At 36.4% G+C, this 24,754-nt stretch overlaps 2 protein-coding genes and 1 pseudogene across 2 annotated transcripts; all 3 read right to left on the reverse strand.

Annotated features, from left to right (window-relative positions):
* Positions 1-333: 333 nt before the first annotated feature.
* Positions 334-9,761, reverse strand: LOC141827698 (gamma-soluble NSF attachment protein-like). The gene is made up of 9 exons (XM_074715013.1): positions 9,514-9,761; positions 5,298-5,365; positions 5,137-5,221; positions 4,883-5,041; positions 4,677-4,814; positions 2,771-2,849; positions 1,118-1,197; positions 877-1,006; positions 334-654 (listed from the first exon to the last, which is right to left on the reverse strand). Exons 1-9 carry the CDS (start codon positions 9,558-9,560, stop codon positions 550-552), a joined length of 891 nt encoding a protein of 296 aa, XP_074571114.1. The 5' UTR covers positions 9,561-9,761; the 3' UTR covers positions 334-549.
* A 1,084-nt stretch (positions 9,762-10,845) lies between these two features.
* Positions 10,846-21,983, reverse strand: LOC141827218 (uncharacterized; annotated as a pseudogene).
* LOC141828485 (pentatricopeptide repeat-containing protein At4g01570) lies at positions 21,421-24,719 on the reverse strand. The gene has a single exon (XM_074715928.1). The coding sequence runs from the start codon at positions 24,717-24,719 to the stop codon at positions 22,347-22,349; it is 2,373 nt and encodes a 790-aa protein (XP_074572029.1). The 3' UTR covers positions 21,421-22,346.
* Between the last annotated feature and the right edge of the window lie 35 nt (positions 24,720-24,754).

A 24,754-nucleotide genomic window follows, 5' to 3' on the forward strand; every position in this document is an offset into this window, starting at 1 on the left:
GGATGTAACCTAATTAAATTTATTCTTGGAACTATGTTTTTTTATTTTGCCTTGATTACTTGTCTTAACGAACAGTTTCAATCAAGAATTTGCAGGTTTAACTGCTGTAGCATGTTTTCTTCTATGCATCATTATGTCACAACAACAAAACAGTAGGTGAACTCAAATTATTTCAAATTAATATGATATTAATTTTTATTTTTAAATTATTTTGGTCTATCTATCTTAATAGAACCTGTAGGTGAACTCAAATTTATCCAATGTAATTCAAAAATAGAAATATATATTTAAATAGATCAGAAATGTAAATCTAATATTTCTTGTATACTCTGATTAACTTAGATCAACAGCAATAAACCGATATTATTTGTACATCAATAACTATGATGAACACGCAATCTAAAGAAAATATACAGCCACCAAAGATGAATCAGAGAAACAAGAACACATCAAATGTGGTTTGAGTTTGTGTATAAGCCTTATGACATCACTGTTGATACGACATCATGCACTTCAGAATGAATTCCCAGTGGCCCAGTTGAAACTTGTTCATGTGAGATCATTTTCATCCAAAGTTTCCTCGTCTGCCTTATCCTCTTCTTTCTTGAGCTCTTTCAGATCCCCAGTAGGCAATTTCCTCGCGATCCTGATGATCTGCACACCAGTTCAATAGAATCAATCGACTCTCCGTAGAAAATTGAAAACAGACCGTCTCTGCGTATTACGCAAAGAGACATAGCAAAGATCCAAAGGCGTTTCAGAATTGCAGATTACAAAATCCTCCATATGAAGTTTCAAAAGCATTCACTTGATGATCTTGCATGTTGACAATTAGATAAAATGTAGTGATCTAAAACCACAAGTATTACGAATTACCACATGATCAAGATGTGTAATTGGACTTGATTGAGCAAGGTGCTTAATCACTTCAATGTCACCTTCTTCATATGCAGACAACAACTTTCTTGCACAACGACCTTGGTCACTACTTAAAAATGCACCAACTCTGAAAAAAAATATCAGAACAGAATTAGTTAATCAATATCAGGAGAATAGATGCAGGTGAAATGTGTGAAGTCTTGGATGAGAACATAAGAACCATAATCAGGGAACTCACTGAGAGCAATCATTGTAGCATTTCTGAGCTTGCTGGAAATCATGCATATAGAGGTAAACGATGATTGCACTCAGATAAGCCTGAACAAAAGAAAACACTTGGGTCATATAAATATAATAACGAAAGGAAACTACAAATAAGAAAAAAATGATGCTGTATAGATTTGGACCAAGGAAACACAATAAAAAGAGATGTGAATGAACAATGAGTTGAGTTCCATATAGAGCTCTGAGGGATTAAAAAGAAGTCCATAGCAGATTCTAGCTGAACACACTTGTCGATTCTAGGTTGATTGTAGTCTAATAAGATAACCCCATTGCTTTAGAAAGTCAATTTGACCACTTTGCCATTTCTCTTAAGCTACCTTAGAAGCATGGATTGAACATAGTTCTATTTCATGTGGGTGAGACGGAAAAGTGATAAAATGCCAGCTTCATCTCAATACATTGTCAACAGTAGGTTTGAGAGTGTCCATGGGCAGGGATCATGGCTAAAGAGCATCGAGGAAGCTTATGACTTGTTAGCTCAATGGCTGAGAAAGTTGTGCACGGATAATTCACAGATAAATAGTGGAAAACCTAGGTCAAAGCAGTAGCAGATGATAGGGAGCCCTTTTTCTTGTTGGCGTCCTCTTCTTCCTTTTCCTCTTCTGCTCCTTCAACCAGTTCTGGATGATGCTAACTTGTACCAACACAGTACGGCGGTCAGCTCCAAACATTACAACTTCTAGCTAGCCACCAGAATTGGCACCAAATTGGTATCTTAAACCTTAAATTAGAAGCATTTCCTCTTCATCTTCCCCTAAATCCCAGTGTCTGATAGCTTTTGTGTTGAATTGCCTAAAGTTGCCACTAGAACACTAATTTCAAAATCCAAGTCTTGTAGACTGAAAATTGCAACCGTTAGGAAGTTCATGTGCTATTAGAGGTATTCATTTTCCTAGTTCCTTCCAATTATCAGTAAATTTGGGCGTTCACTTATTTAGTTCCTTTTATTTTATTTCTTAGTAGTATTCAAATTCAATTTTCCATATTAACTTTTCATTTGATATTACATTTCTAGTCAATTATTTTGATGTTAAATAAGAGTATATGAGTCCAAAACCCAAATAAAAAAATAAGTCAAGAGTTGCTAGGCCTTCATAATTAGAGTAAAAAGTTCATTAGAGAATTAAATTTAGGAATATGTTCCATGTAGCCTGCCTCAAATAGTTGAGACTAACACCACAAATTAAGGTCATCATGGTATCATGTTCCTAAAGATTCACTTCCTATTGACATTTTGCTATAGCAGGTTGCAAATTCCAAGTGATGAAAAATAAAGCCAAAAACTGATGCACTCATATGTAGAATTAATCATTAAACTGAAATCAGAAAGCAAAAGTAATTAACTAGTTCAAGCTTGACATAAAAACTTCAAAATGACTAAACTTGGTATCATTTCAAAGTTTTTACCCTAGAAAATTTTAATATCACAAACATTTGCCTGAGCTGATCAGGAACCTTCATACTTTATGAATACAACTATATGTCGTATGTAGTTGTACAATAAATTAGGAAGTTACAAACTGGTGAAAATTAATTGACCAAATCATTTGGTATACAGAAACTGAATATAAAGGATTTGCAACCAAATAAAAGCTGAGAATGAAACCTTGCATTGACTGTTAACAGCGTTGCATTTATCAGCTGCTACACCCCATCGTAAAAGAAACGTTGTGGCATCAGTATATCTACCAAAGAAGGTTATGAATCAAAGAAGTTATGGTATCTAATTTTGGGAATTCCTACACAAATTGTATGCAAATTTTGCTCAAGCAGAACAATTTAAAAAAACTCAACAAAACTACAGTGCATGCTTCAGATGGTATTTGTGGTGGATTATGCATCCATTTAGATAATAGAATCCTCAACAAAAGTTCTTAATTGAAACAAGATAACAGACTGTTAAACCATAAATATAGCAGACATATAAGAAATGTAAGTTCACACTTAGATAATTCTTGGTTTTAGAAACTTATCAATTTATCAGTACTCAGCTTATGAGTTCAAATCTAAGCTTGCGCCCGTGTCATTGTTCTTTAATGTGTGCTTAACTGCCCATCGTGGCAGCACAAATACCTTGGCTCTTTATCTTTTCATTTGTATGAAATCGGATCTGTGGTCTAACCTTTTTCGACTTGACATTGGAGGATGTTAAACTATAAATTTAAAACTGACAGTTAACAACTTGAGTTCTGGGGATATTGGGTTTATGATCCAAATGTTATCACTGACATGAGAATATTGAGAAATATATTGCAATTCACTTGATGAAAGGAGCTGGTCATCAACTTGTGTCATGCTTAGGGAACAAAACAAGCAACAACTCAGTTTAAAATCAATAAGCTTAATAATATACAAAAGCAAAGAATCAAAAGATAATGTTCCTCGTGTAAAATTACTGACCCACTAACAAGGAAAGTCAACAAGTTCGCGGCCCCATATTTCTATCTGGACCCCACCGTGTACCCAAACATGGAAGCCAACTCAGATTTGATTCATGTGCTATTTTTTGCCAAAAACTTAGATAAAGAATCATCAGTAGCCAGAGTAGGAAAGATAATGATCAGGACCTGCAAACTTCACTTATGCCACAGGCCCTCCACCCAAAACCAACTCAAATATTAACTTATTAACTTCACTGCCTGACAGGCTTTGATGAATTGATGGGATCTCAAAACCAGTTAAAGTGGGTTGGGTAGGTTCAGTACCAGCGAAAATTTGACCCAATATGATTCCTACCAAACATTCAAGACCATCTCAGAATAATATACAACAGAATTAATAAAATATGTGCTTAGAATTGAACTGTTTCATAAGGGACATGGAACTAGACATTTTTGATGACTTGAGAGCAATAACTTTCAGCAACCCATGGAATTAGAAGGTTATAATATCCATAATTTGGTAACCATGCATGCGTTTAGGCTCTGAAATTCCATGGGGAGGATAACTCAGTAGGTAAATGGATATCAACAAGAACATGCGAGTTTGATGGTTGTTTCACTCATCAGTTAAGCCTCCATAAAACCAACAAAAGCATTTGCTAAATATGTACAGTCAGCAAAACTTCATAAGTTTCCTATTAGAGGTAGGACGTTTTTTAAAATAAGTGAGTAATTAATAAGTGATACTTCATGGGATAAGAAACTCCATGGAGTTACAAGGTTATAATATCCATAATTTGGTAACCATGCATGCGATTGGACTTTGAAACTCCATGGAGAGGATAACTCAGTAAGTAAATGGATATCAACAACAACATTTAAGTTTGATTGTTGTCTCACTCATCAGTTAAGCCTCAGCTAAAATATATACAGTCTGCAAAACTTCGTAGCTTCCCTATTAGAGGTAGGGTTTTTTTCCTAAAAAAGTAAATAATTAATAAGTGTTACTTCATAGGACAATGCATGAGTAGCTTAACGCATGAAAATAGGAAGGATCTAATTGTAAACATAAATATAAATTGATGCATATTGTAATATAACTCAAGGGATGAATGATGTGAAGCTTCTCACCTCTCAAGTTTAATGTAAGTGCTTGTCACGGCACGATATAAATCGAAAGTCATTTGCTCTTTCCCATCTTCCTCTAGAATTTCACAAGCATCAATATACAACCGAACAGCTTCATCAGGGTTTGTATCTTCCAAAGCACTGCAGGAAAGCCAAAATGTAAAAAGTGCTATTCAACAAATGAAATTGTTCACACCAAGTACACTCACCTAGCACCCTTTCCTAGAGCATCTGATGCTGGTTGTGATCTTCCACATTCTCTGTATAATTCAGATGCTTTTCTATAAAAGTCTGAGACTTCGTTCCAGTGACCAAGCTCTTTTGCTAGAGCAGCAGCAGACTCCATATGTTTGGCAGCATCCCAAGGTCTGTAAAGCTTGTCAAGATTACAGTTCTCCATCTCTATTGAAAAATACAATTTAAAAATATCGATTTTAGCAAATGAGAAAGCAAAAAACTATACGAGGAAATCATTTCTTGTCCCTTGGAAGCCTTCTCAAAAGCTTCTTTTGCTTTCTCATTTTCTTTCCTGAATCTGTAGCCAACAGCTTCAAAACATTGAAGAACTAATAAGCAAGCCAAAGATTATTACAACAATAAGAAGCCCAAGTAACATTAACCAACCAGCTTGCTCATACAACACAGTAGCATTCCTCCAGTCTGCATTCCATCTTGTAAAACTGAGTTTTGTTCTGCAGTAAACGAAACCCATTGAAGAATGTTTATACAATTCTGCCCAAACAATTCTTTGGTCTTCTTCAATAAGAAGATTGTACAAAGACACAAAAGGACTGCTAGGCATTTTTATTGGAAGGTTGACAAAGACTGCTATGGATTTAACAAAAACCATTTCTATTATGAGATGAGTATATGATATATTGGAGTGCTTTCATAATTTAATAAACACTAGATAGACTAGGACAAAATGTTAGTTCAACAATGGAATGAACCTTGTCCAACAATAATAACCAAGCCTTTATCCTACTTAGTGGGATCAACTATATAGATCCTCCTACGCCATTAGACTCAATCCCCTACTATATCATCATCTATATTAAAATATGAAAGAATAATTTGAAGGGGGAGGAAGGAGCAATGGTGTGGAGAAGGTCTAACTAAGTTTAGAGCTTCTCAGTAATAGATTCAAATAAGACTCTCCTTTTGCGATAATAACTCTAGGTTAAGACTCTTTCTTTAATGTAAGAACCTCCCAGGAAGACCTTCCAGTATTAATGTTCTAGATAAAACTCTTTCAAAGGTAAGTCCTTTCAGTGTAAGAGCTTCAATTCAAGAAAGACTCACTCATTTGGTGGTAACAGCTAATTAGAACATCTCCCTCTAAAGTATGACTTTGTATGGTAAAAGCTCCAGGTGAGACTTTCTACATGCAAGGTAAGAGCTTTAGGTGAGATTCTCCCCTTCTGAAGAGTTCTGGGTAAGACACTCTCAGAGGTAAGAAAGTCCTGATAAGACCTTTTGAAGCATTCAGACTTTGCTTCTAATGTAAGACCCCAATTAAAGCTCTCTCCCTAAAGTACTTCCAAGGTAAGAGATCTGGCAAAGACTCCCTCCTTCGACGTAAGAGCTCTTATCTAGGTACAAACATCTCATTAAGACCTTCCAAGGTAAAAGCCCTAAGAAAAATTCTCTTCTTCATAGTTATTAAGACCAGACCACCAGTTTAACCAGAAAGAACCTGATACTTCTCTAGGTTGGGTTAGCTCGTGGCTTGTTGGTGCAAGAAAAAGTTAAAAGTTGGTTGAACCTGCCAACTTCATGCAATCAAAGTCAACTTATTATATGGCACAAAATGTCAAAAATATTCATCTACAATTTCAAATAATTAAATTTAGTATAAGAAAATATCTTTTTAATATTATTGATTATCCTAATTATAATATATTAAAAAAAATCCTCCATGTAAACTATAACTATATATTGATTATTCTAATTTTTATATCAAATAATTGTTCCATATGTACTAGTACTTTTTTTGCATTTTTTAGCTATATATAGATCCACATGCAATTTGACTAATTGACCCATCGTCTAGACCATTGAACAAGTGACCCAACCAAATTGGATTTCAATTCATGTTCAATTGTTTATAACTATGCTCTTAAGATAAGAGTTCTAACTAAGAAACTGGTGGAAAATATACAAACAACAATCTCATGATTGCCCCTTTGGAAGATCCGGGGTTCCTCCTCTAGGATTTGAGCTCTGGGCTCTATTTTAAGATGTTGGACTATCTCTACTATAAGATTGTTATTGGAGATAAATGAAAATTATTGAATTAAAAATTCAAACTTATCTAGTCTGCCAAGAAGGGTTTGAGATGCTGAGTCGGGAATGTCGAGTTAGGAAGGCCAAGCTGGGAAGGTCAAGTTGGAAGCCGAGCTACCAAGCAGGGAGGTAGGGACGTAGGGAGGCCGAGTTGCCGAGTTGGGAGGTAGAGCAGGGACGGCCAAGCAGTATGGCAAGGAGGCCGAACTGCCTAGGAAGACCAAGTTGCTTAGGAAGGTCGAACTGCTCGAGAAGGCCAAGTCAGGAGGTTAAGCTGTCGAGCTAGTAGTGAAGGTCGAGTTGGCAGGGAAATAGGGAGGTCGAGCTATCGAGCCGGGAGATAGGGCAAGGAAGCCAAGTTAGGAGGTCGGGTAGGGAGGCTAAGCTGCCGAGATAGGAAACTGGGGCAGGGATGTGTAGTTATCGAGACAAGAGGTTGTGCAAGGAATGCCTAGCAGGGAGGCAGGGCTATTGGATAGGAAAGCAAGGCTGTCGAGCAGGGAGGAAAGACTACCGAGCAAGGAGGCAAAAGGCTATTGAATAGGGAGGCAGGACTACCAAGCAAGGAGTTGCCGAACAAGGTGCTGCTGAGCAAGGAGATGTTGGACAGGATATTGTTGGGCAGGGCGCTTGAGCAACCTTAAAACATATTCATCCCCTCTTGGGCGGTGCTTAGAGGTGCAAATAGACATCTGTTCCCTATGATACAATGACTCAACCATGTTAGCAATCAAACACCAACTTCTTGTGGCAAACTGAACAATACCCGAACGCTATAATCGAGAAGACAAAGGAAGAGCAAAGGTGGAGAACATGGGAGGAGAAGTTGCTTTCTCTTCTTTTTTGTCTAACGAAGGAGTCTCCTTTTATAGGCTTGGTATCTTGGCAGCCATTAATCTTGTGTTTAATAGCCATTTACTGCCTCTGTCAGCTAGCTCAAAACACCAACAGCTGGCAATTAATGGTTAGGTCGTAATAGGTCGATCATTAATGTGGTCATCTGGCCATTCTAGGACTAATGTGTTCGTCCGGCTATTCCAAGTTGGCCATTAATGTGTTCGTCCGACCATTCTAGGTCGGCCATTAAAGTATCTGTTTCATACTTGAGACAGATAGGAAAAATAATCCGAGTGGCAAAACATTAGTTAGGCTACTAGGGCAATTTTTGTTTTCACCGGTCTGACATTCGACGCGCGCAGGTCGTGCTCGCACATGAATTAACTAGATTTAGTGCAGTCTGAGCTTTGAATTTGCACATACATCCTATGGGCACATGCGTAAGAGAGAGTCTTTCGTCCATATAGATTCACAACATCTACAGTTGTATATTAACCAATTATGTTGCCCTAAAACTCCCAATGTAAGACTAAACTCTCATTCATATTGGAGCCAATTTTCTCTATTGTTTTCTTCCAATGTGAGACTAATTTACCAATCACATTGGAGTCTATTTTTCATTCACTTTTCCAACAAAATATTTCCCCAAGGTAAGAGCTTCAAGTTTAGTTCTCCTTGAGGAAAAAGTTTTAGATAAAATTCTCTAAGGTAAAAGTCTTTTGATAAAACCTTCCGAGATAAGACCTAAATGAGGCAAGACTGTTTTAGGTAAGGCTCCTCAAGGTGAGACATCCCACAATAAGACACATTCTTTCTATCTGTCTACTAAGTCCTTCTGAGGTAAGACTCTTTAAGTAATACCTTCAAGAGGGTCGGAAACTCTCTGACGTAAGAGCAACTTCAAGTAGGACTCACGGAGGTAACAGTAAAATTCTCTCCTCCAGTAGAACCTCCAATGTAAGAGCATCACAGTTATATTCAACCTCTTACATTCCTAGTGGGCACATTCCTGAGGTATTCTACATAAAAAGATTAGGAATTTACAACTCTGATTTAATCAAATGGGTTCTTTCATCTGATCTACTCCAAAAGCATGAACTAACACATTGAAATCCTTCACTTCACCGGCTACATCTTTTATTCTACTGAACTAATAGTCCAACAGTTACTAGGGGAACACAAAAAAATAGTGTCTAACGTAACCAAAATTCTCACTATCTTTTGATCTAAATGCACTTGATATTGGGTTCTTACAGAAGATAAGAGAACAAGTTCTTTTTAACAATCAGTTAATAACGAAATATTGTCTTTTCCAAGATTGACGAACAGCTGGAGCTCTGGAAGATGACAGTATTATTCTAGCTCATCCAAATTCTGGGCTTGCTAAAATAAAGTTCATTGTTCATCTGAGATGCATCCATGTCAATGATCATCAGTAGTATCCATCAATCAAATCCACGCAAAGTCGACTAAATAAAAGTCTACGAACATTTACAAAGAGACTATCCTGGTACGTGATAAATGGATCCAAGAATACAATTTTTTTTTCTACCACGGAACAACGCTTACAGGAAAAGAAGAATCTATATCAAGGAGCTAATCAAAATGAAATCGCTGCAATTATGGAAAAAAAAGGCAAGTGGAGAAAGCGAGATAGAATGAAGCGGAGAGATCCGAAGGAAGAGAAGGGGTGACGAAGAAGAGGAAAAGTAATTACAAATTGTCTGCTTTGGCCATTAGCTTGTCGGGATCTTGAGTCGCCATGGCTGCCTCTTCTTCGCCGCGCCCCCTTCTCGTTTATGCAAAGTAGACAACGCTAAATCGTCTCGAACACGTTAAATCCGGGCCTTTCTGGGCCAAGAACCGTACAGATTCCACCCGATCCACTGCAACAGAAATCAGAAAAATCAAATAGTGTCGTCGATTAGAACAAGGTAAAATCTATCGTCCGCGACTTCACATGATTTATCCCAAATTAAATCAAAAAATTACAATGGATTAAAACACACAATCATATCATTGATATTAATCAACTCAACCATATTCTGAAACTAAATTAAAACTCATAATAATTGTGGCAAGGGAGATCATAATTTATAATATCATTTTAATTTAAAAATGAATCGACTCGTGTTATTCAATACTACATCATCAAACAAAAAAACACTTAATGCAACAGTAATACAAAATGGCCCCCAAATTCTGATCCGACTGTAAAAAATAGGATGAGCTTCTTGGCCAACGAGTGCATCATTATTCATCTATGTTTCTCGATCACCTTCAAATTAATCAAATCATATTCACTTAAACTAAGTCCAATATTCACACAATTACAACCAAAGATTAAAATTTCAAATCGTATCGGACAATACGAGCGAAAAAATTCATTCCGCCGAAGCACTGACATAGCACCGACATAGAAATTTCGATCGAGAAACACCTCTGAAGGAGTCGCCCGAGCTCGACTGCGCCTCCAAAAGCGTCACGCATCCTTAACGACGTCTCCAGAGACATCACGAGGCCTTGACGACGCCGCTAGAGACACCGCCCAAGTCCAATGACGCCACTGAAGGCCCTGCTCGAGACCGACGACACCATCGAAGCCTAGCGACACTCCGCACGCAAACCGCACATACCGATCACGCACGGTCCACAATTTTTCTTTTTTTAGATTTTTAAAACTTAAAGTTTAATTATATTTTAATAATCAATTACTAATTATAATTCAAACTATAATTCGAAATAATTTAAATAGGAATTATTAAAATCTATAAAATTATAAAAAATTTTAATTTTTAAATATTTAATTTAAATTTTTTATTTTAATTAATATATTTTATATTTTAAAAATATCAAAATTATATCGGTATGATATAATACGGTATCAAAACTGTATCATTCTGATCTGAGACCGAAACTCTGACACGGTTTAATATTTTAAACCTTGATTACAATATTTGCGGTCTATAAAAAAACAAAAGCTTAGCTTTTAGAATCAACAGTTGATTTTTGGTCGATGATTCTGCATCCCTTGGACAGCTACCAAGCAACAGTTCAGGAAAGATAGATGCTGTGCCTAACGTGTGTGATCGACCCCATGAAAGACTTATCAGGGAAGAGTAGAACACCAAGTCTGCTAGACATGGAGTTTTCAATGTCAACCATGGTAACAAATCGACGAGTTGTTACAGGAAGCTGGCTAGTTCTGAAGGAGGAAGGAATCTCATCAGAGCTGAAAAAGTGACGAATGCAAATTATGCCAAGGATTTGTAGAACAATTAGTCCCTTAGGAGATGTTAGCTGAAAAAGATAGTGCCGGCACTAGCTGAGCTGCCCTATTCAACTGATGCAGTCTGTATATCTGAAATCATGAAAAAAGCTTACAATGTTACAACCAAATCAGACAATGCCATTAGCAGATAAGGAAATTGCAACAGAAAAAAAAACACCTGTGGTTATATACTCACTTGGAAGATAATAGGAATGACTGGCCACACAGGTGATTTTTTACGAGAAGCATGCTGCTCGAAAGAAAACCGTACTACGATGCCAACCAAGTATGGTGCAAGAGTAGCAAAGGCTGAATCTCGACGAAGCTGAAACAATGTCCTTCTCCATCGTGCGTCGCCAACTGCAGTTTCCCGATTTACTTCCTCACAGATGGTTATATGACCGATCGTGAAAGGCCACTGGGGTGGTAGATTCCACTTTTTGTTGAAGAAGAATAGCAAAGGCTGATGGCCCAGTCCATGGCCAAACCAAAGTCCATTGTCAGAAGAAAGTATTATTAGTGCCAAAGCAGATGTTACTACAGAAGTTAAACGAAGACGCATTGAATTTCAACCTGTATGATTTCTTAGGTTCTTTCGCTCGGACAGACCTCCGTAGAACATCAACTACCAGAACAAAGGTTGCAACTCCACTATAGGAAAGAGCTTCTGTAAAGAATAGTATGAGAAAATCTGTATACAGAAAAAAGAATTATTACCATGATGAAACTTCAAAATATCAACTTTACTCCAATATAAAAGCAAAATTTGGCAACCATTATACAAAATTTTACCATGCATCAAACCCAGATGCTGAGAGCCAGAAATGCATTGAAAAGATCGAGGTTACATAATGTAAAAAAAAAAAAGCAGTATCTCACATAATTCTTGGTGTCATGACTATTAAATATTAAGTTGTGAAACATAAAATAATTGATCTCTCTACTTAATACAAATTTTCTTTACTGAAAATGCAGAGTGCGCAATCTTGTTTCTTTACATAAATAGCAAATCCACAAATACACTTTGGGAAAGAATGTTTACAGAAACTGGTACACCACAATTCCAAGCTCTAGGATTCACTACAAACGGTCAGTTTTACCGATATGATAAAAAACAATATTTTGGTTTAGTATCAGTCATTAAAAAAATCATTAGTATTAAACTTTCCAATCCATTCTGAGTAGTTGCAATGATATATAATGGAATATAATGTTCCAGTAATTAGCAAGGACTAGAATCAGAAACTCTTCCAGTTTTTGCTCTCATATGTTCATGTTCAGGAGCAACTGAGTAAAGAAAAGGCAAAAAAAAATTAGATTTTTTGCAGTTAGGTTGCATAAGAATTTCAAAATAATGTTTTATCACGTGCTGACACAGAGTATTTAGTATGTATAAATAAATACAAAATGAAGTTCCAATATCAAGAGGCCAAAATAACATGAATCTGTTCCAGCAGAAATGCATTCAGTATGCTTACTATAAGCTAGGTAGAAGTATCCAGGATATGTTAATATTTTTTGTTTCACATGCATATATGGTCATAAAAGAGAAATGTATCTGACACTTATAGTGCCAGCTTGACCAAATGAGAGGGTTGAATGAGGTCCTAAACACTGGCTTTTATCCACGTATGCAAAAATGATATAGGTCGAAAATGGAACCAATTATTATCAGGAACAGAATCTGACCATAAAAGATACATAAACTAAGATCCCATTTTAAGTACACAAAAAAACTTTTCTCAGTTTATCCCTGTATAAACTTACCTAAGTGCACAAATCAAAGTAAATCCATCAATTAAATGTGACATATGAATAAACTGAATGAAACACACAATTGGAATAAAATTGAATTTATTTTTTTTTTCAGATAGTTCTTTTCTCCCTTAATCCCTGTTCCTGTCTCCACTTTCTGTCTTCTGTCTCTCCTTCTGATTGCCTTTGATTGTCACTAGTAAATGGCAATGTTACTTTGTTGATGTGTAGGGAACAACATAGTTCATGAATAAGTATTGGAATCCACTAAACCAAAAAACCTCAGAGTCAATCCTATTGGCTTAATAAAACCAGAAACCACAAAAAAGAAAGAAGAAAAAAAATTGTATCAAACAATTAAGTATTAATGCTATTGTCTATTATAATTAATAAATAGTTTATAATGACTACACACCTATTGATAAATAACATTACATTGACAATATGATATTCAATTTAAATATCTTTCATTAATAATATAATACAAATATTATTAGATTATAAAAATTATCAAATTATACAATCATCAACACTATTACTAATAAATTAGTTATATGATCAATGTTAATATCAAATTTAGAATAAAAAGAAACACTATATTATTAGAAGACAATTAAATATGAATCACTAATATTAGATTATTAATCATTACAGATTAAGTTTTTTTGGGTTTCAAATAAAGTAATGATTAATGACTATGGAACTAGGAATGACAATGGGAATTGTATCTTCGAGTACCCATGACTACCTACCCTTTTAATCACTTTTAGGTTCCTATAAATGGGTTGAGCAAAGTAACAAAGACCCAATATATTAGAGTTTAAAAGCTCAAGCAACAAGTACCAAAGGAATTCCATTGATTTCCTAATGATATATAATACACATTATTAAAAATCCTTAATTTCTCTCTTTTCCTTGTTGAATATAAAAATCAGGTTGAGTTTTTGAAGGGTGCCTGTGAGTAGCCAATACATATGAGTACTTATGTTCATGATATGTGATGAGTATGGGTAGAACAACAGGGGTATAGGGTGGGTGCAGGTGTTCTTAATGGGTACAGATATTGTTAGTGGAAATTTCACAATTATCCAACCCATTGCTATCCCTACTAATACTTAAATTAAACTTCTTGATTCACATAGTCAAGGATTTGACTATTAAGCTAATATTATAACATATAATGCCTAATTAGTAAGATATAATATAAAATCCAGTATATATATAACTGTGTTTACAGTAATTGAAGTCAGCCTATAAACTTTGACAAGCCTCTCAAGAGATCTGAGACATGCAAACTTGTATAGCCATTGAGTTGCATGTCTGACTCTTTAGTTCAACCTTCATTCAACTCCACCCAACCATTGTCCCCATCTCGACAAAAATTCTTGCAAAACCTCCCAACATATCTTACCTATGCCAAACAAAAACCCATCTCAAGTTCTGCCAATCTCCACCTTATGCTTCCTTTTCTGAAGATCCATTGACATACCTTAAGAGGAGTAACTGATTTCTCAGTGTATCTCAGACCAACTAATCTGATCCCAAGTTGGCTCAACTGATCCAGATTGAAATAGGTGTCAACTTTATAAAATATTGGAGGCAACATTAACTAATCGTTTTCCCTTCTTTCCTTTTGTGTGTTTCTCTAATTTTATACCTCTCTCTCTCTCTCTCTCTCCTGCTTACTCTCTCAAGTTGTTCTGTACCTTCATAACTTCATGATGACAAGCATGAGGGGATGAAGAAAGGGGAAGGGGGAGGGAGAAGGGTAAAAGATGGAATAAATAGAAAAAAAAATGACAGGAAAGCAGTTTTTAAAAAATATTAACTGAAAAATGATTGTTTTACGGAGAAAAAAAGTAACTAATCTAAATTCCAGAAGATAAATATAAAATATCATAAAATCTATGATTTAATATCACAATTATACAAGATAGTATACCTGTTAACAAAGAGTCCTTAAAAATATTAGAAGTTGAATTAAATTTGAATACATCCATAAAAAATGTTTGAAATACATGAACCAAGTGAAACATGAATCTTGTAATTCATGTATCTAGAAGAATAAATTCATGTATCTAATTAATGATATATGGTCTAGAAATGTCTACTGAGTAGTATAAATACTCATGTAATGTGAAGTTGATAACAAGTAATTTTTATAAGATAAGTCTTTTGCAATATAAGTTATTACACTATTATTTCTCTTCTCTTCCTAGTAAGTTTTTGAGAGCTCACATCTTCCAACAAAGTGGTATCAAAGCCAATGACATCAAAATCCTTTTCTTTCCAATACCCCCCAACTTACCAAACTCAATTATGGGAATTGATCACTTAGAATGAAGGCTATACTCGGATTCCAAGGAGTATAAGATATTATTGAGCATGGTTTTGAAAAGCCCTTAGATGTGGCAACTCTACCTCAAAACCAAAAGGATGTTTTAGAGAAAGAAAGAAAGAAGGATCAACATGCTCTCACTATCATCCATCAAAGTTTGGATCATGTTCGAGAAGATAGTCAATGAGACAACATCAAAGAAAGTGTGGGAGATGCTTCGCAACTCTATTATGAGAGTGGACAAGGTGAAGGTGCAACTATTTATGAAGGAGAGTGAACATATCTCCGACTATTTTACAAGAGTTTTTGCTATTGTCAATCAAATGAAGAGACTTAGAGAAACCATGTCTGACGTTCGGGTGATTAAAAAGATACTACACTCTCTTAGTACAAAGTTTAATCACGTTGTTGTTGCAATTGAAGAATCTAAAGATTTAGAGACCATGACCATTGATGAATTAAACGGATCATTACAGGCTCATCAAGAAATGATGAACCGTGGAAAGCAAGAACAATCAGAACATGTGTTACAAGCAAAGACTAACTTGAAGATCAAAGAAGAGGTTTTTAATAGAGGTCAAGGCTAAGGATGAGGTAGAGGCCAAGGATGAGGTAGAGGCCAAGGATGAGGTAGAGGCCAAGATTCAGTATATGACCATCATGGTCAAGGGAGAGATGAACAACCTTCTCAGTTTGATAAAAGAAATCAAACATTTGCAAGAGGTCATAGAAGAGCAAGAAGAAGAGGTAATTATGTGAGGTATGATGATAGAAAAAATAAATTTCAGATTTATCATAAATTTGGACATTATGCTTGGGAGTGTCATTCAAACATGAAAGATGAAGAGGCAAATCCAATAGAAAATAAAGAAAATGATGTTAAGCAATCTTTGTTTCTTACACTCAAGGAGAACTCTACTGAAAAAACAAGCACATGGTATTTTGATAATGGAGCCAACAACCATATGATGGGTGATAAAAGTAAATTTGTGGAGCTTGATGCAAACATAAAAGGTTTTATAAGCTTTGAAGATAATACAAAAGTCAAAATTGAAAGCAAAGGTACAATTCTCCTTGAAACAACAAATGGTGGCCATAAAATTCTATGATGTTTATTATGTTCCAAAATTGACTAACAATATCTTAAGTATTGGTCAACTTTTAGAAAAAAAATTACAAAATTCATATGGAAGATTATATGCTTTGGTTACGAGATCAAGATTCTAACTCTATTATTAAAATGTTTATATCTAAGAATAGAAAGTTCTTATTGGACTTGAAGAATTGTAGACCTATATGACCTGTATACAAAATCCATCATTGATTTGGCATATGAGATTTGGTCATTTGAATTTTGGAGGACTCAAAACTTTGAGAGATCATAAGATGATAAAACGAATTCCAAAGATCGATCACCCCGATCAATTATGTGAAGCATGTTTACTTGGCAAGCATCCAGGAAAGAGTTTTCCAAAGCAATCCATTTCCAAAGCAATCAAACCACTTTAACTTGTTCATGCTGATGTTTGTGATCTTATCAAACTTGAATCTCTTGGTAAAAATTATTACTTTATTCTCTTTATTGATGATTTCAGTAGGAAGATATGAGTTTATTTTTTGAAGCAAAAAAATCTAAGGCATTTGATGCATTCAAAAGATTTAAAGCTCTGATTGAAAAAGAAAGTAGATATCAAATTCAAGCATTAAGAACTGATAGAGGTGGTGAATTTATATCTGATGAATTTAATAATTTTTGTGAGTTGCATAGAATTCATTGTCTTTTAATAGTTCCTAAATCACCCCAGCAAAATGGAGTTGTTAAAAGGAAGAACAGAACAATACTTAATATAGCGAGGAGTATGCTAAAGTCTAAAGACATGCCTAAGGAGTTTTGGATTGAAGCTGTGGCTTGTGCTATGTATCTTTCAAATCGATCTCTAACTAAGAGCTTGAAGAATGTGACACCTCAAGAAGCATGGAGTGGATGGAAGCCAACTGTATCACATTTACGAGTATTTGGATCCATTGCATTTGCACATCCATGAACAAGAAAGATCTAAGTTAGATGATTGGAGTCAAAAACTCATTTTCATCAAATATGATGAAAATTCCAAGGGATACAGATAGTACAATCTACACAGAAGTAAATTTGTGATTAGCAGAGATGTAGAATTTGATTGGAGTGCCAAGGAAGAAGGGTCTTATGATTTCTTTCCTTACTTTGATGTAGAACAAGAAGCTCAAGAGGAATCTACTCCACTAACAACTCCACATACACCTAAGTTATCAATCACATCAGGATCATCTTCAAGAGAAAAGACTCCAAAATATCAAAGCCTTAATGATATCCACAATGAGACTCATGCTATTGATGAAATGAATTTATTTTGTTTACTTGCAGATGTTGAACCTTTGAGCTTTAAAAAAGCAAAAGAGGATGAGAAATGGAGAGAAGCCATGAATGAAAAAATTGAAGCCATTGTGAAGACTGATACTTGGGAGTTAGTATTTCTTCCGAAAGACCATAAGACTATTGGAGTCAAATGGATATACAAAACAAAGAGGAATGCCAATGGAGAAGTAGAAAGGTATAAAGCAAGACTTGTTGCTAAAAGCTATAAGCAAAAATAAGGTATTGATTATAATGAAGCATTTGCTCCAGTAGCTTAATTGGAAACAATTCACTTATTGATATCTCTTGCTATTCAAAATCATTGGAAAATTTATCAATTAGATGTTAAATCTACTTTTCTTAATATTTATCTTAATAAGGATGTTTACATTGAATAACCTATTGGATATGTGATTAAGGGGCATGAAGACAAGGTCTTGAAACTAAAAAAAGCACTTCATGTGTTTAAACAGGCACCAAGAGTTTGAAACCGACTTAATAATTATTTACAAGAAAATGTTTTCTTAAAATACCTCCATGAGTATGCACTCTATATGAAAGAAGAAGGTCAGAATTTCTTACTTATTTGCATTTATGTGGATGACCTTATTTTTACAGGAAATAATCAAAAAATGATTGAAAAATTCAGAATAACGATGAGTCATGAACTTGAGATGTCTGACATGGGACTCATGACTTATTTCTTGAGAATTCAAATTAAGCAAATCAAGGATGGAACTTTTATTTCTCAAGAAAGATATGTGAATGAGGTTCTTAAGAAATTCAACATGCTTAATTGCAAATCAATTAATATCCCTATGCAATTTGGTGCACAACTATCCAAAGTGAAGCAAGGAGAAGAAAAGATTAGTCCAACTTCTTAAGATACTTGACTTGTACAAGACCTGATATCTTATTTGCAGTTAGAGTTGTGAGTTGATTTATGGATAATCCAACTTAATCTCACATGTTAGTAGCAAAGAGGATACTTTGTTATGTTAAAGGTACTCTTGATTATGGTATTCTTTATTCATCTTCTAACAACTACAAGTTAATGGGTTATTGTGATAGTGATTTTGTTAGAGATATTAATAATAGAAAAAGCACAACTGGTTGTATATTCTTTATGGGAAATAATACAATTTCATGGAGTTTAAAAAAAATAAGTTATTATGACATTGTCCAATTATGAAACTGAGTATATTGCAACTACTTCTTGTATTTGTCATGCTATATGGTTGAAAAGATTATTAAAGGAACTTCATGTCGAATAAGAAGATACTACGAAGATCATAATTGATAATAAGTCAGTTCAAAATTTAGCAAAGAATCTAGTATTTCATGAACACAGCAAGCATATTGACACAAAATATCATTTTATTCGAGAATACATTACAAAGAAAGAAGTTGAACTTGAGTATGTGATGACTATGGATCAAGTTGTTGATATTCTTACAAAGTCACTCAAATTTGATGATTTTCAAAGATTGAGGTTCATACTTGGAGTAAGGAAGATTCAAGTTTAAGGAGAAGTGTTAGAAGTTGAATTAAACTTGAATACATCCATAATAAATGTTTGAAATACATGAACCAAGTGAAACATGAATCTTGTAACTCATGTATCTAGATAGAATAAGTTCATATATCTAATTAATAATATGTGATTTAGAAATGTCCATTGAGTAGTATAAATACTCATGTAATGTGAAGTTGATAACAAATCATTTTTTGTAAGATAAGTCTTTTTCAATACAAGTCATTACACTATTATTCCTCCTCTTCCTAATAAGTTTTTGAGAGCCCACTATCTTCCAACAGAAGATAGTGCAGAGAAAAAAGTAATTAATCTAAATTCTAGAAGATAAATATAAAATATCATAAAATCTATGATTTAATATCACAATTATACAAGATAGTATACCTGTTAACAGAGAGTCCTTAAAAAACATATCAAGTATCTTTCACAAGTAAAACAAAGGGGAAAACCAAGAAGGCTACCAATACAGTTGGTGCAGCAAACCAAATAATACATCTTTCCTTCATTGAAATAGATTCAACCTCATTTATTTAGTAATGGTAGCCATGGAATGATATAAACCCAGGTTTTCCATCATACCTCCCAGAAAAAGCAGGCAAACTGCTTTTGAGGAGCATACTTGATTATCCAAGTCAAACTTCTCAAGCTCTATATTGTTAACCTCAAGCTCAGTAGAGGATGATGGGCCTTCAGAGGTAGCAAGACAAGTTAGCCACTTGGCCAGAAACTGGTTATTTGATCTGAAATACCTATGGAAAGTCTGTGCTGGTAGTCCTGATCAGTTACATACACATGTACGCATCAGCAATCTAAGAAGACAGAGAAAAAATATACTATTATCAGAATAAAATGCACCTTTCTCTCTATGCAGGTTATTCTCATACGACTTTTGATCAGTGCATCTAAATGAAGCTGACTAAAAAGGAGTAATTATCAAAATGTAATTATAGTTAAAGAATATATAATTTGCTGCAAATAGGATCAAGTTGATGAAAACTACTATATCACTCTATACAGAACCATATTATAGCAAAGAAACAAACTAGTTAATTTTAAATATACTTAGAGGTCAAAATCATGTTTAAAACTCATCCTGCTCAACTCAGTCCTAGTGGAAAGATAATTATGTAGCAGTTGGGCAAAGATTGGCATATACCCAATGACTAGCATGTACCAACTACTACCCAGTGGTTCCTTTCACACTGAAAAAGGTGATCACATTACTAAGTGAATGGTTTGATCTAGTTGACCAATAGCATGTGCAATATACATGGTCATTTATGCTTGTCCACAATAACAAACCTCATGCTATGACATTTCTACATCACGTAACGCAGTATTTATAGGAACTCACAGATCATAATATCAAAATGTTACAGTGAGCTTTATAACTTAAAACAGTTTAAATTTCAACCGTTTATTAGCACAAATCTAGAAACCACATTTTCAATAGGTGATGTTAGATATCTAAAAATATAGTAACTACATTAACCATTATGTTTACAAAATGTTGCAGCTACTAGGATAACAACAATGTCTTGTGAAGGGTTGATGAAGGGAGACCAGAGATTGCATATGGTACCTATAAAGATTGTGACACCCTCCAAACTCAAATGAAATGGTGAAATACTATGCCTCAACCTCAAATCTGAATTCAAAGACAGGCTCCAAATAGTAGATCTTGTGCAAAATTTCAAACACACATACAGTGGAAACCAAGATGCAAACCTGCAGATAGTGCAGCAAGCTGCTGTTTGGAGGGAATGCAGGACTGCAAAACAGCAGTTAAGGCGCTAGTCACCTTCTCTCAGCGATATGGAGGTGTTCCTTGCAATTGGGGGAGTGCCGGAACAATTTCAGATATACTCCTGCTTGCAAGATCAAGCGATCAGCTTTGCCTTCCCAAGGTCACCTTCTCCTCCAAGTCACATGGTGGAGCTAGGGCATAAAACAGAATCATTTGTTGAGGAATAGACGGGTAGCAAGTGTAAACTATGCCAAAAACCTCCTTACCCCAGCTTGTTTGAATCAGAGGAATTGTGTGGCAAAAGTATGGCAACAAAATTAATAAGTTGAAGTTTTGGGCCTTCATCAGGCCCCCCTTCAAAACTTTCATCAGAGGCAATGAAATTGGAATTTATACCCGAACATATGTCTGGTAGGAAGCTGAGTTATTTAAATCACTTTTCATAGCAGATCTATCTTCAAAACATGTATGCTCAATTTGGAATGCATATATACCTTTTATTTGCTCAGAGGATTTCCACAATATCATGTAAAGACCAAACAAAAGATTAATATGATCATTCTTTTCCTTATTGCCTGATGTGCCTGATTGCCAAAAGGACCGCAAATATAAATTTCTAAGAAGTTTTTGTTCTAAAAGGTGGTCCTGATGATCTTTATATTAAAAGGAACTAACTTGTCATCATTTTTGCAGGTCAAATGTGTATAAAAATATATTTCTCACAGTAATTTGCTAGGTGAAACCAACCATTTGTTTCATTTGAAAGTTCAATTTCCTAAAGTTGGTTTCATGCTCCACATCATCTACAACAATAGTGCACATTACTCTCACAGTTTACCCAAATTTGAGTTCATGAGTCGCAAATAGAGGTCTTGTCCTCCAGCTCGCCTCAGCATCCATCAACTCCCCCATCCAAACGAAGCAATGTCTAATGATATTGTTCTCCTGAGTCACTTCAGCATAAGCATAAGTTGTACGGGAACAATTATTGATGCATTTGGATACTGCAGTCACTAAGGTTCCTATTTCTACAGTACACAAAGGAGTCTGGGCAATTTCATCCCTTCCAATCTCTGAAAACCATCTCTGTCACCACACTAAAGAGCCATCTTCCTGGTACATCGTTGAGTAGTTGCCAATATCCCATTGATTCTGAAACTTAGGCTCAAAACTTTCCAAAGTGCATCATGCAACTGCTGCATGTGCATGCAATTTCTTGTATTTCAAGATATCTGCTACATGAAATTCAGAGACAACATCCACATATCTTCTTAGGTGTTCAGTTTTTGTTGCAATATATTGGCATACAGGATTTTTAGGAGTAAGGAAGTGTTAAATAGTTTTATCAGGAAACTTTTTCAGAGGCATGTCTCCCGAAAAGTTCTAGTTTACCCCTGTGGCTATCTGGTGATTTCTACTTATATTTATCATTATCAAGGGATCATATCTCTCACAGTGATTTCCAAATTCTCGTGTTAAGAAGCAAATGCAGATTTTTCTTTTGCTTTTTTCAATCACCATCAGCCTCTTCCTTTTCACGCTTGAATGAAGCCTTTTGATATCTCAACCTGTCAATCTCCTTCTCAAGAAAATCCAAGATTGTATCAGTCACGTGGTTTGGGGAGCATCCTGCAGCTAACATTTTCCTCAAAAAGTTATAGGCTTCCTTCACTTTGCCAGCCTTAGCATGCACCTCTATTAAGGTATTAAAGGTCACAACATCTGGATTGATACCACTAGTAACCATTTGCTTGAAAAGTTGGTTGGCTTCATCTAGTCTTTTGGCCTTTCCCAATGCATGAATGAAAGTATTGTACATCACAATGTCAAGATACCCGCCCTTCTTCAACAGCTGATCAAGAACTGCACTTGCAAGCTCTGCTTTTCCTATTTTCCCCAATCCTTGAATTATTAGATTATAGGTTGCAATGTCAGCAGGACACAATTTGTCTTTCATCTCCTGAAGAATTTTCCATGCTTCAGTCAAATATCCCTTCTTGATGAATGAAGTTAACAAAGAATTGTAGGTATAGCTCACAGGTTGCGTTCCCAGCCAGGCAAAGATTTCAAACAACTTACAAGCAAAGCTTAGCTTACCTTTTGCTAAAAATATTGGCATGTATGTATTAACCATATCAATATCAAAAGAATCAATTCGCTTCTCTTCTACTCTCAACCCTCTAAAGTCAGTTAATTTCTGAGAATTATTCTCAAAAGAATGAGATCTGTCGGCAAGTTTATCCAGGTAGTGTGTCAAAGACCACTCATCTTTTGACTCGGTATTGCAAGTGGCAGCATCGGTGTTCATGCTAGGTGCTGAGTTGATCCAATTCATAATATCACTAAGGTTGGCAACAACAGGAAACATTGAGGTGTAGTCCTTGCTCTTGTCCTGTGGGCCTTTCATCAGGGAGTCCATGCTAGCCTTCCACCTGAGAACACTTGGCAACACGGCACTGTCCCTCACATACTTCATAAGTTGTTCTGGCGAGTCCCATGTCCCATTTTTGTGCAAAGCAATAAGTAGAGATGTAATTGTAACCAGATCGACCATCAACCCTCTTTCTTCCATCTCCTTCACCAATTCAAGTGCTTCTTCCACCTTGCCTTCCTTACACAGGTGTTGCACAACAATGCTGTATGTGATGGCATCCACAAATTGACCTTTTTTCTTCAATTCAATGAACAAAGTGAAGCCAGCAGCTTGTCTCCCGTTTTTAAACAATCCATCAATCAAAATGTTGTAGGAATAGCATGAGGCCCGGATCCCCTCAGAGACCATTTTTTCAAACAATTGGCATGCCTCATTTAGCTTTCGGACCTTCAGAAGACCATCTAGAAGGGTGTTGTAGAGGACAGTGTCAGCACGCACATTATTGTACTCCATTTCATGGAACACTCGACAAGCTTCATCAAGACGGTAGGTTTTGCAGCAACCATTAATCAGTGTCAGGTAAGTGAACTTATCAGGTCCAAGACCAGCTTCCTTCATCTCCTGGTAGACGAGCAATGCATCAGTAATCTTCCCCACATAACAGAGGGATCCTAAGATTGAATTGTAGGTACAGAGATCGGGAAGCACTCGGGGTTCCTTCGTCTTCAACTCCTTGAAGAGGCCAAGAGCAAGATTCAAATCGCCCCAGGATCCAAAGGCATGGATGCAAATATTATAGGTCCAAATATCAAAAAGAAACCCCTTTTGGCACAATTCGTCGAACAATGAGCGGAACTCGTCCCTCCTATCGGCCTTCCTCAGCGCGACGAGTAACTGATTGCAGGGCAGGGCGTCAGGGAGGATGGATGCGCGGAGGATCTTGCGGAGCAGGGCAAGGGCGAGCGAGAGCTGCGACTTCTGAAGCAATGCGAGAACGATGGAGGTGTATGTGCTGGGAGTGAGAAGCACGACGGCTGCACTGGGGCCAACGAGCTCCTCGGCATCGGCGAGGGCGGAAATAGCCGAGTCGAAGCGGCCGGAGCGGAGGAAGGCGTCGAGAACGGAGCGGAAAGTGGGGGGATCGACGGCGATGGGGGAGCAAGAGAGGGCCTGCCGGAGGAGGGGACGGAGCGAGTCGAGGAGAGGCGGTCGGGAGTGGGAGAGAGAGCGGAGGAGAACGGAGAATGCGGAAGGGGACGGGGTGTAGCCGGCGGAGGAGATGGCCCAGCGAAAGAAGGAAAGCTTGGCTGCGGCAGGGAGGGAGGGGCGGCGGAGGACGTGGAGAGCGGCTGCTTCGGGGAGGGGACCGTCGATCCTAGGGGTGGCAGTGGGCGACTGTGCAAAGGAATTGGAGAGGGCGGCGGCCAGAAGGAGGTGGGCGAGGTCGGAGGCCGGCGGCGATGCGGTTTGGATGGAGAAGGTGGCTCGGGCCGCCGAGCCATGGCGCATCGAAGACGAAAGCGAAGGCCAAAATTTGATTTCCG

Source organism: Curcuma longa, chromosome 4 (genome assembly GCF_044706935.1).
Source record: "Curcuma longa cultivar G26 ecotype Majalengka, Jawa Barat chromosome 4, ITB_CL_G26_1.1, whole genome shotgun sequence".
Classification (NCBI taxonomy): Eukaryota; Viridiplantae; Streptophyta; class Magnoliopsida; order Zingiberales; family Zingiberaceae; genus Curcuma; species Curcuma longa.

Bases quoted from the DNA above. Each gene is read 5' to 3' on its own strand.
- LOC141827698 (XM_074715013.1), bottom strand. From the start codon at position 9,560: ATGGCGACTCAAGATCCCGACAAGCTAATGGCCAAAGCAGACAATTT. The intron at 2,850-4,676 runs GTGAGAAGCTTC...CTTCTTTGGTAG, and splicing joins ACTTACATTAAACTTGAGAG to ATATACTGATGCCACAACGT. The intron at 1,007-1,117 runs GTGAGTTCCCTG...ATTTTTTTTCAG, and splicing joins TGCTACAATGATTGCTCTCA to AGTTGGTGCATTTTTAAGTA.
- LOC141828485 (XM_074715928.1), bottom strand. From the start codon at position 24,719: ATGCGCCATGGCTCGGCGGCCCGAGCCACCTTCTCCATCCAAACCGCA.